General features: G+C 43.4%; 1 protein-coding gene across 1 annotated transcript in view; it reads right to left on the reverse strand.

The window, feature by feature from the left end:
* Window positions 1-1711: 1711 nt before the first annotated feature.
* ANKRD33B (ankyrin repeat domain 33B) overlaps window positions 1712-12574 on the reverse strand; it is a 45674-nt gene continuing 34811 nt past the window's right edge. Inside the window, exons 3-4 of the mRNA XM_054647000.2 lie at window positions 11615-11755; window positions 1712-4905 (exon numbers count right to left, since the gene is read on the reverse strand). Coding sequence (XP_054502975.1) covers window positions 4055-4905; window positions 11615-11755 — 992 coding nt within the window. The 3' untranslated portion in view covers window positions 1712-4054. The remainder of the gene's footprint in view (window positions 4906-11614; window positions 11756-12574) is intronic.

Below are 12574 nucleotides of genomic sequence, written 5' to 3' on the forward strand. Positions count from 1 at the left end.
TTAAGTGTAATACCATGTGTAATTAAGATTACTTAATTATATAGGTGTCTATATAGGTGGGGAACTGATTTGGAGCATCCAGTTTGCCCAGTCTGGGATATCCATATTTAGCATATTTAGCATTATAAAGCACATCTCAGTCTCAGCATGAATTTGGCTGATATCATTTATACTTCCCAGTGGTCAGCAGCTCCACAGCCAAAGCAGAAAGGGTCCAGAGTTCATGAAGTTTTCCATAAGTGCTATATTTAGCTGTACATAGGAATTTGCCAAACAGAAGAAAATTCCTGCTCTCCAGAATGAGTTGGCCCTTCTCATTTTCCAGGCTTCTTTTCTAATACTGTGACAGCCTGTGATACCTTTGGAGGTATCTATGAATACTTTTTAGCTTTTTTCCTTACTTGGATGGTGGCCAGCACAGTGGCTGATATTGGGTGATGGGGAAGATGGTGCCTTCTGGGAACCCCCATGCTGAAGCTCTTCCTCACCAGAGATGAGAGCACAATATAATTTTAGAAAACGTTGGGAAGCAGTTGGATTTCCACCTTCCACTGTCACTGTCATTAAATCCCTGTTAGTACAATTACTGCAGAACTAGGTTGGCCCATGGGGCTGGGAGCTTCCTGGGAGCACCATGGTGAGATGATCCCAGGGTACCAAGACAAGGAATGGCTGTGATGGCAGACACAGCCCCCATGCCAGTTACAGCACTCCAGGACTGATTCTTCCCAATAATGTGCCACACTACAGCCTGGCATTGAAGGCAGGTAGAAAACCTCCCTCTGCCCTAGGAATTAATGTCCCTTTTCCCTCTGAGAACATCTTTCTGCAGCAGCACCTTTGCCTTCCCTCAGGGGCTCCAGCTGCCAGGAGGTGCTGCAAAGGGTTTGCTTGCTCTTTTTTAGGAGGTAAACTGTGCTGCTTGAGTGACCAGGAGCAACCTGAAGTGCAGCCAGTATTGCCTGGCATTTCATTGTTATGGATCTCTTGGGAGAAAAGAAATCCACAACAAAACACAGATCAAGCCACTCTATTTGTGCTGAAATCCAACAGAACTCAAATCCTCCTTGGCAGCAGCAGCTCAAGGGGACAGATGGCTGAAAGCAAACCAGGTGTGCCTTCTCTTCCTCCTCCTCATCCTCCTCCACTGTGGTCCCTTTGCCACAGGTTTCAGGAAGAGTTTTGTGGGAGCTTTGCCTACTGCAACCTTCAGACAGGTAAGGTAAACAGCAAGTGAGGGGTGCAGACTTTAGGGTGAGGACAATGATGAAGAGGGGAAGATAGCAGGAGATCAGAGAGGCAGCAGGGGAGGAAGGCAATGAGGACACAGAAACCTGTGGCCTGCCCTGCCAAAACTAGCAAGTGCAAAGCTTTACACAGATGCCTCAAGTGGAGTCACACTCTCAGCAAGGATACTGGGAGACCATGTGCTTGCAGCAGAGCATGGACACAGGCCAGAAAAGCAATGACTTCTTTCTCCAGCAAGATGACCAGTGAAAACCTGATGGGAAACAAAAGCAACAGTTTTCCTTAACTCCTAGGGAAAAATTCAATAGGAGTGGAAGTTAATCCACAATAACTGCATGGAAACCAAACAACTTTTAGGTGATGCTGATGAGTCTTTTGGTGAAAGTGAACGGGCTTTTAGATCCACTGGAAAGTGAAAGGCAGCATCCCAAAACCCCTCTGAAGAATGAGCATGCCAAATAAGTTTAACATCTTGTGCCTCTTTTAATGGAAATATCACATTTATGCACATGAACACAGTAAAGTACAAAGGATTAGAAAATAGGCTTAATTTCCAGCCCCTAATTCTAACATACTGTTCATTAATCCCTGAGTGCACCTGTCAATTGTCGGTCTCTTGCAGGTGGTACTGAAAGTGCAAATTCAAGTGCTCAGCTGTAGCACAGGTTGCTTTTCAGAACCAAATCTGAGTACTAAATCTTCAAAACCCTGGGTTGGCAGTAAACAAAAATTAACAGTTAAACCATTCAATCCAGTGTACCAATTTGAAATCTATCCTGATACCTTTGCCACAGCCAGCCAAAAGATTGTCTGCCTGCTTTCCAGAGAAATGAGTTCAACTTGTACTCTGGTCACCCCAAAGCCATTAAAAAATTGGTGCCTATGAATTGCACAGCCCTGATGCACTTACAGATTAAACTGCTATTCATATTCCCAGGACTGGGCAGGTGTATTGGCAGGTGCATATTCCTCCAGCTCTGACCCAGGAGGCCACCTGGCACTGCAGTCTGGCCAGCACGGAAGTACAAAGAACAGGCTGTGTGAAAAAATCTTTGTCTCCCACATCTGTCCTAACGCCTGTCAGACCCCTCAGACAGGAAATGGCAGTGCTGATCTGGGCTCCAGTTTTCAATCAACTGAATTTATTTCTCCCATGGCATGCACAGTTTCATTACAAATTCAGTGAGACTGAAGCCAGCCTCTGTGCTGTGGGACTAAAGGATGGAAAAGTTTTCCCTCTCTTTAATTGAGGGGAGAAACTGGTGACAGCAGCAGCAGCTGCTGGGGTCTGCCGGGGCTCCAGCACAGCAACACCTTCAGGAGGACACACTGCAGCACATTTCAGTTCAAATGTGTGCAAAGCCTGAGCAAAACCTTACCCTGAGCACGTGCTCTGTGCTGTTTGCATTGGACCTCTACTTCTATCAGCATGGTCTTTCTTCAGCAAGCAGCAGGTTCACAGCCCTTCCTGACCAGAATCTGCCAGGGCTTGGCTTGCTGTTCAGCCTGACGACTGGTACAACCAGAGGAATCCTTAATGGATCCTTAAAGGAGCACAAAAACTTGCAGCAACCTGTGGGAACTGCCACTTGGAGATGCACTTCCATACAAGGGAAAGTCTTCTCCCTGTGTGGAAACAGGGGGTGAGGTACTGCCCTCCTCGGGCACCCAGAGGTGTGGTACCCAAGGTTACAGTGACATCTGGCCACATCAGTGGCTGAGCTGCCTGGTACTGCACCTCTGACTGGGTATTCACAGCCTGTAGCTGCACTTGACACCTGGGAAAGTTGGTTGAACCTCTGGAAGCTGCATAATATTCTTGTCCTGGCTATATTCTGGAAAGGCTAACAATAAACCTGGTGAGTTTTTTAAAAAGAAACTTTAATATCAACCTAAAAAATATCCACTGTGCTTCACCATCTCCCTTATTTCACAGTTAAAAGCAATGACAAAATATTCCCTGAGACTAAAAAGGAGACAACAGATAATGGATAAAGGGAAATCTATTGAAGGAGGCATATCTTAGGTGGTGGTGGCAATCAAAAATTGTCTCATCTTCTATATTTCTTCAAAGAAAGAAACTGTCTCATCTTCTATATTTCTTCAAATCACTCCATGCACCTGATTTATATTTGCAGAAGATGTGAATACTTCAACTGCACAGATATTTCATATTAAGCCCTTTTTAGGTTCAACAGAATAAACAATAGCATTAGGAACTGCATCCATACAGACTGTATAGACCTGTACTTAAAATCTGTTAACTGGAATAGAAATAAAGTGCTTAGTATATCCAAAACAATTGTAGACCTGGATTTTCACTGCCAACCAACACTGTGGTAAATTTTAAACTTTTAATTATTACTATAAACCTTTGCAATATGTCTACCTAAGGAAGAAGAGGGAGGAATGTCTAGTGTCAAAAGCACAACTCCTTAATTTTGTCCATTACAAAATGAACAAACACAAAATACGATCCTTTCAAACACGTTTTTCAAACTGTTTCACAGTCATTCACCAGGAGCTGGAAAAACAGGAATCCATAAGAGGACTGCACCACTTAGAATGTCCTGTCAACAGCAGACCAGTAAACCGAGTAAGTCTTCCAGCTCAAAGCATCTTCCTGCTCCACCATCAGACTTGCTGTGGCATAGCTCTTGCTGTATTTCTGCTCCTTTCCTGCTCCTGCCATGACTCAGTATTCCAGCTCCATGAGCAGTGGGCACGCACAAAGGCATTCAGTCTGTTACCTTGCTGGGATAACAAGACTAGCAGCTCAAGAACCTTCTCAGCAGCTGCCTTCAAATCAGGTCCTGCTCTGGGCAGGAGACACCTGCCTGGGCTTTTGAGCCTCTGCTGCTCTATTCTTCTCCAACTCCTCTGCCTTCCTCCGCTCTTCTTTCAGCTCCTTGTATCTCCATTTGGGAATCTGCAGATAGGGGTCCTCCTTGGCACTGCTCCTCCTCCTGGCCTTTTCTGGCTGGAAGGTGGGCGGAGGAGCCTTGCTGACACGGACTTTGGGGATGACAAATCCCGGCCGGACACTGCTCCGTCGAAGCAGGTGGAGCGGCAGCAGACTTGCTTTCCTCGTGGCTACTGTTGTCACCTGGGACATGGCCATGCTGATGGGCTGCAGGCTGGCTCTTCGTTCCTTCTTCTTGGGGACCACAGTGACTTTGGAGTTCTGGAAGAGCTTCTCATAGCTGCTAACGTGATCTTTGTCTTGAGATCGGATCTCCTCTGCTCTCTGCTTCCTAAGGATCTCCTGCACTGCCAGTCTGCGTTTCCCCACACAAGGTGGGCTGCCTGGGCACACAGTCCGGCACCCCAGGGCGATGAAGGGACTTCCCAAACTTGTTGTCACCTTCACCATGTGGTCAAGAACCCCATCCTCTTCTGGGCCATAGAAAGACCGGAACGAGACAGCAGCCCTTACACACTCAGAAATCTTCTGCAAGCAGCTTTTTGGCTCTGCAGCCTTGGCAAGAAGTTCCTTCATTTTTGGCCATTCTGGTTTATATTGATCAGAAAACTGTTCTGGGCATGGCCTGTCCATCAGCTTCTGCATGACGAAGGCAGACTCTGATCTTCCTGTGAAACAAGCCCATTCCCATGAAGTCAGTCCCCGGCTTGGGTCAGTTGCATGAACATTTGCCCCTCAAAAGAAAAACAATTAGCATTAATTAATTAAAACACCCACATTTCTGTTATCAGAGGTGAGTCAGGCAGATCCCTACATGAAAATGTCACATAAAATACACAATAATATTTGTGTCAAAATGAACATACAATAAGGATACATCTGATTCCTGACTTTATGAACTCCTTATGTATTTAAAACAAGGTAAAAGGCATTAAGAGTGCATATATGAAATTCTCTTAAAATTACAAATAATGAAATAATGAGTTTCACCTGCATTTAATCTTGACTGCCATTTTAATATCCATTCACTTGAGCTCACAAGAAAAGAGTTACAGATATGGAAAGAAACAATTCTCTATAAAGAAATCCTTCCCCGTATCGAATAGTGAACTTTCTACTGGTCACATCCACTTGGAAGAAAGGTCTTAGGCTAATAATCACAAGTTTCATGAAAATATCCACTCACTGCTCACTAGGGGTAAAAACAGTAAATAAAATAAAATTAATTTCTTTTAAAGTATTTCCATTAAAAATGGGGGGAAAAAAAAGAAAGTAAAAAATGTGCAATTCATGCTTTCTTATGTCTGAAAGGACCCTGTAGAATTAGGAAATGTTGAGAAGATGGTAACAAGGGTGATCAAATATAAGGAAAGTATCCATAAATGTCCAAGAGTGGATAATGGGTGAGATGGACCTTCAGTTTGAACCCAGAACAGCTGGTCTCACCTACCTGAGATAACAAGCCTAAGGAAATGAAGTAACTGTTAGCCAAAACATTCTGTTATTGCTAAGTGGATCAGCCATAAAAGGCAGCTGGGATACAGGCTACACAGCAGAGGCTTAGACATTTGAAGTGTTTTGTCCTGGAAGGAAATTATTTCAAGTGGCCTGTCCTCCCATTCCCAGTTTATGATCTTAATCTCTCTGATTCTGATGTCTGTCCCCATCACCATTCTTTTTTTTTCTCACATATTTCTGCATCCTTTTTCATCTTTGCATTTCTTTTGATCTCTCCATTGATCTCTCCATCTTCCACTAAGACCTCACACATTGGCTTTTGCCCTTCTTCTTCCCTCTTGTTTTCAAGTGGAGTTACACTCTTCTCCCCCGGGGCACTTGGGGGCTATTGAAAAGAGGATACAAGAATATCATGAGAAGCAGACATCCCAGTCTGCCCCATGGTATCCTTTACAACTTCCTTAGTATCATACCCACATTCCTTGGCAACCTGAAAATTGCAGGGAAGTCTTCCCATGACATTAGGGTGGAGCTGTGGGCATTTGTCAATGAGGATGGCGTGTGCCCAGTCCTGCTGACAAAGAAGAGCTCTGTAAAGGACACAGGAAGCTCAATCCAAAGTGCACCTGTGGAAGAATTGCTGCAGAACAATGAACAGCAGCAAGTGGTTCTGGAAGCTGAAGTTGGCAGGACACTGTTGCAAATAGCCAGCAGATTACAGCTGGTGAATGCTAAAGGATACAAAAGACCTGTCAAAAAATTGGCTTGATGGCACCAATTAAAAAGAATCTCAGAGACGTGTCAAGGACTTGACAACTGGCACCATATCCTGGGCTTTGCATCCAAGTGATCCTGGGCACACACACCTTGATGCTCTACAGTACATGGGTATGAAGGTGAAGAATGAAATCAATGGGAGAGTGAGGGAATACTCTCTGGTTTCAGGCAGACAGGTTCTTAAACTGAAAATCCTTTGGTTTATATTCTGCCTCTGAACTTTGACTGATCTCAGAGGGAGCTTTGCATGCTCCAGTCTGCAGACTGTTCTGCAGATCTGTTCCCTGGGACAGGCACGGGCACTTTGCCCAGCTGCCTTCAACATACTGAGCTCTGCAACATTTAGTCATGGTTTACTCATATCTCTGTCCCTGCAGACAGTTTCTGGGTTTCTTGAAAGAGTTTAAAGCTGGGATACAAAGAACATTTGACTTATTGAAGGGCTTCTTTACCAGATGAAGGACCATTTTCAAACAGACAACACAAAACTGACCCACACAGATCTTGTCACAAAAGTGACAGTCTATCCCATTGCTTCACAAGAAGGAGATGTCCAGAAATCTGAGGAAAGGGCCAGAGAATACTGGTAATGAGACTGTTACCAGAATACTGGTACATAAAATAATACTAATTTTTTTTCCAGGTGGATTATCTTGGAGACAGCATTTCAAACTGGAATAAGGAGTACTTGATATAAGGAAAAGCAACCACAATCCAGTTTGTGGTGGGTTCAGTATAACCTTTCCCACAAAGGACGTTTTGTCATTAGAGGAAGATAAAGGCAAAAAGAGAGCACGGGAAAAGTGATAAAAATCTCAGCTTTATTAAGCTAGTTCCTAAGTCTCTGAGAATATCCCTAAAGAGAAGATGCTGGAGACATAGATCAAGAATGGATGTGGAAGGAGACACCCTAAGCAAAATTGCTGATAACAGTTAAAGTATAATTTAAGTGAAATTTGCAGAAAGGACACTCAGAGAGAGAGCACCAGGGCACTGCAGGGAGTCAAGCACGGGACCCGGCCTGGAAGGTGGAAAGAAGCCAAAGAGAAGGAACGAATCAAAGAGTTCATGTGGATTTGAAGAAAGGATCTCAGAGGCAGAATGGTTTGATGAAGTTCATGACTGTAGAAATTACAGATAAATCACAGAGGGGTGGGAAAAAGGCAGATCAACACATACCTCCTGCTTCCTAACCTCTTTTTGAACCTCCCGACCCAAACTTCCTATCTTTGGATTTCCCTCATCTCACACTAGCCTCTTTCCCTAGTCCCTTCTTAATACTTGCCTGAATCTGAGCTCCTTCCCAAAAAAGCTCACTGTGACTGTGGCAAATTATGTGGAAGTTGTTTCCCTGATGTACATATAACAGGCAAGGAATTAATACAGGAAGAACAGCAGCTAAAGGAATTGTCTTCAAATAAAAAATTTAATTCTCAGCTTGTAAACAAGCAAGAGGTCTAGACAGCTGTTTACCATTATCTTCAAGAAAAAGTCATTTCAGTTCTGATATGGTGCAGCTGTGAGAATTTGGAGCCGAGTAGCTCAAAAAGAGCAGTGTGAGAAACTGTTCAGTGGGGGCTCCTCACCTTTGCTTGGGGGCTGCACTCAGCTCTGGTCCTTGTCTGGGCTATGCCTGTGCCCTGCTGGCCTGGACCCTGACCCACAGACATAATTTCTTGTTTTGCCTCAGACCTATCTTGACTCTATGAACTTGCCTTTGTTATCATGGACTTGCCTGGCAATCACTGCAGTGCTGCCTGATCCAGGTTATTGACACCAGCCCTGCCACGTTCCTCAAAGGAACACCTTTGTTGATGAGGCTGGTGCTGTCACCCTTGGCTCATCTTCCTCTGAGGAGAAGCCCATTCTTTCTCCCATGGCTCCCCAGGTGTTTTGGAAACTGTCTCAGAAAACAATACTACAGAGTATTGAAATCCCAACCTACCAAGAGAAATCAATGCTGACTTTTTACCTTGTATCACAAAATCTCTCCTAAGGTGTTATTCACCATAGTTTTATTGATTTTCTGTGCAAATCAGGATACATTCCTGAACAAACTTGTCATTCAGCAGAATGCCTTATCTAGAATATACATGAGTAGTCATGTCCCTTTGTAAATGTGATAGCAGTCTTATAGAACTAATTGTAATTTCAGTGTAACTATAGCCTACAAGTTTTCTTTCAGGAATGCTGCACTTGCCACTTGCCTTGCTTTTCCTAGAAGTTTCCCTGAAGATCATTTTCAGCACAATTAATTTGAACACGCATGCTCCTTTAGGATATAAATATCCTATTTTATTAAGACTTCAAGTCCTTTTGAGGTGCAGAACAGGCATCTTGAGTTTAAAGATGGGGCTGAAGAGACTCGGGTGTTTGTTGCCAGCCTGTTTTTTGGGTGGTGTTTAAAGTCCAGTCTCCAGATCCAGGGCCACTCTGCCAGCATTACTAAAGCAGCACTGAGTTTAGACTGGAGATTACAGCAGGGCTTGACACGTGAACAGCAACCAGCATTTCTGGCTGGCTCCCCTGATGAGTGCTGGCAGCGGCGTGGTGCTGGCAGTGCAGCAGCCTGTGACAAACTGCCAGTGGCAGAGGGGCCCCCCTTCACCCGCTGTGTGCTCACAAACAGCAAATTCACATGTTCCAAAGGCTCCCTCTGAAAGAGCAACGCTATGGCCAAGTGTCTCAGAGTGCCTTAATCTTGTAGTGATTGACCTTGCCCCCCCTCCACAAACTCAAATTTCAGAAAGAGCAGTCACTTTGGCAATCCAGCTCCGACCATCTGTCACACATTGCTGTCACCTCTTTCCCCATCTGACTGTGCTGAATCCATGCTAAGGCAGCTAGGAAGGTGAGTTATTTTGCTTTGCTGACCTCCTGCATTGCCATCAGCAGAGGTCTTACCCAAGCCTCTGAATGGATACCAGGTTTAAAACCTCCTGGCTGTAACTCTTTTCTAAACACACATAACTGCTTTGTAGCTGTGCAAGGAGACCCACAGCAGATTATGGGTGTTTCCCCTCTATGTTGCCATGCATTTTTACATTTTAATATCAAATTTTGCTGCTTTATTTGTGAAACTTATTTTTTCACCAAATCTTTTAATAATGTTTTTTACCTTCTGCAGCTCACTAGTACTTAATTGTCAGCACCCACTCAGTGTCTCTTAAATCTCAAACTACTTCTAAATCCATTCTGAATGAGAATTTCCCTCCTTCCCTCCCTCCATTTCACCAGACTGTGCAGTGCTAAAAAATACTCAGATATTAAAATGGGTGAAGGCAAATTACTGCGCTTCCTTTGTGGCCTCTAATTTGAGCTGAAAATGTGAGGAACTGCAAGTACTCACTGAAACTGCAATTCAGAAAATCAAAGGTATATTAACTTGCTAGATCTTTAGTTGGTGGATGACCTTGGGTATCCTCTCTATCTCTGATGCAAAAATAGGCTGATAAAGCTTTCTGTAGGCAAACCCAAGATGGAGGCTAAAAAAACCCATTTTCTGGCTCTCTAAAGGTTTGTTCTCCCCAATATTCTGGTTTTTTATGAATCATGGAAACAAGAAATGGCTATTCAGATGCCAGAGGCAGTAACCACAGAAGTGAACTTTGATAATAATATTTTAGTATAAGAATCAGAATAACAAGTACTGTGTTATTTGCATAGATGAAAGGTTGCAAAACAGCTTCTAGTGACCCAAACAGAAAGAACAAGCTTCCCTCAGATCTCAAGTGATAATAATAGGTCATGACACCATAAGGCAAATTTGACAAGTCAGAAAATCTTAAGATTGAAGTTTCATTTTAAGTAATGATTTATAACACTCACTGGAAAATTCTGAACTAGCATCTGCATGATGTATGTGTGAGTCCAGAAAGTACATCTGTTTCTAGTAGTATTCAAGCTCTGACAGTAGTTTCATAATTTTCTGTCATAAAAATTTAAAATGAATGATCCAGTTCCTAAGCCTTTGTTCCAGAGTAAGAGGCTACAGAACCTAGCAGAAAATAACACACTAGTTACCACATCATGTCTTCTGTGTCATATCAATGTCTAGAAACTGGATATTATGGAATGAAGGATAGTAATATCACTATGCTTGACAAAATCGTGTGACTTAAAATACTCTGATTATGAAGGGTTAGACTCTTGTGACAGCAAAATCACTGAAATGAACTCTTTGTTCAAGATCTCTCCCAACGATATGGACCTATAGGACTCTTGATCTGGACAGTAACAATATTCACGTGCCATTTGTTATTATTTCCACAATATTTAATTTGTGTTTTCATATTTGCATCTGAAAAACAAGTATATATAGTAATAGAAACTAGTTATTTAATCGTTATCTAAAAGTTTATATACCAATTACTTCATATTAAAAAACCCATACAATATTGTGGCTGAAAAACGCTGTATGTTAGGACTGCTCTTGTAGAGGCTGTTGCCCCTCAAGGAGCCTTCTGATTCTCCTCTCCAGGACCCCTTCACCTTGCAATGCAACACAGCCAGAAATTCAACAGCAGACAAGAGCCAAGAGCAAAAAACATAATTCCTGTTCTCAGTTGTGTAGAGAGACAGGTGGGCAGAGAGGGACCTGCTCACTCCCTGTGCCACAGCTCCCTCCTTGCAGCAGACACAGACCTGGTGGTGCTCTGTTGCTCATAAACCTGGTGACCAAACTCAGAGCTGTAGAGGCATTAACAAAAAGTGAGTGACCAGATTTCCCACCAGTGTTCCCTGGTGGGATGTGGCCCCTACACTCAACACTCATGACAGGGGCTGGAGCCCCCAAAGCTTTCCAGTCCCCAACACAGTTCAAGGCAGAAATGGAGGTCTGGCTGTGATCTCACCCTTGCAGTGTCTGCCACACACAGAGATGGCAGCCAGCGACCAGCATGTCTTTCCCACCTGTGTCATGGATTTCATCAACTCATGTTCTACAAATTTTGGTGATCCTGCTCCCCAGACTCTCCTGGAGACAATAAATCTCACCTTCACAGCTCTAGGAGAGCTCCTGGGTGAGGTTGTACAAGCAAACTCCTGCAGCATGTGCCTTCACTGCCTTGACTAAGGCTTATTTAAAAGCTGCACAGATTTCCAGGAAAGGCTGTACCACAGTTCTCAGAGCAAAAACATCCCAAGAGACAATTTTATTCTTGGTAGTTGTTAGATGTTGACAAAGACGAAGAAAAGCACTTTGCATACCTGCCATCATCAAGGCTTTCACACATTCTGTTCGGCCCTGCATTGCAGATTTCATCAGGGCTGTGAATCCAAACGCATTCCTCTTCTCAATATCAAGCCCAGGAAAATAGTTCAACAAATAGTTTGTAATGGTTATGTGCCCTTTAAAGAAACAAAAAAGCAGAGAAAATGTCATACAATGCAGGTGCTGTCTCAAGGATAAACCAAAAATTTACTCCTGCAGGTCTGATAACTGGAAAATGCAGATAATTAATAAGATATCTTTTCTTTGTGTCCTCTTCCATTCAACACTCATCAGCCATCATCAGCCTTAGGATTAAGTGGCCCTGACTTTTGACCAGAATATTGGGATAGGAGGTGGAAAATCTGGGTTCCTACCTTCTCTCGAATTGCTCTCCTTTCTGAAAAGTCAGTTTAAGGTAAGAGAATAATTGAAGACCAGAAATGGTCACTCTGAGTTTGCAAGGGGCCCCAGGTTCTTGACCCTGTGAGTAGCACTGCAGAGGCAATCCCTACACCCGATGCCCCATCACCAGGGGCAACTTATTCCAAAGGTTCAGCTTTTTCCCTCCCCTGGTAAATTTGAGCCTTACAATCATGCTGCTTCATTAAAAAGTGATGACTGCACATAGTTGTTCCAGCTAACAATGCTTTCAAACTATGCCAGGCCTGATACAAGAGCAAGGAATATTTTGTGTAGCATCCCACATTTTTATTTTTCCATCTGACAGTGTAAAGCCACTTGTCTACTTTCCTGCAGTTGGGAAATTGGATTGATGTTCAGTTTTGGTAGTAAAATAAATTATTTAAGTTCTGTTTCTAAAAGCAACTGTTGTTGCCATTCATGGGCCTTGTGTGCCAGGATAACTGGTGTCTACAAGGCTATATGGAGGAGCTGAACACATCTCTGGCTAAATGGTTGGAAGAGCAATTAAGACACCAAATCTTTATAATTGGACT

This window comes from Agelaius phoeniceus, chromosome 1 (assembly GCF_051311805.1).
Source record: "Agelaius phoeniceus isolate bAgePho1 chromosome 1, bAgePho1.hap1, whole genome shotgun sequence".
In the NCBI taxonomy this organism is placed as follows: Eukaryota; Metazoa; Chordata; class Aves; order Passeriformes; family Icteridae; genus Agelaius; species Agelaius phoeniceus.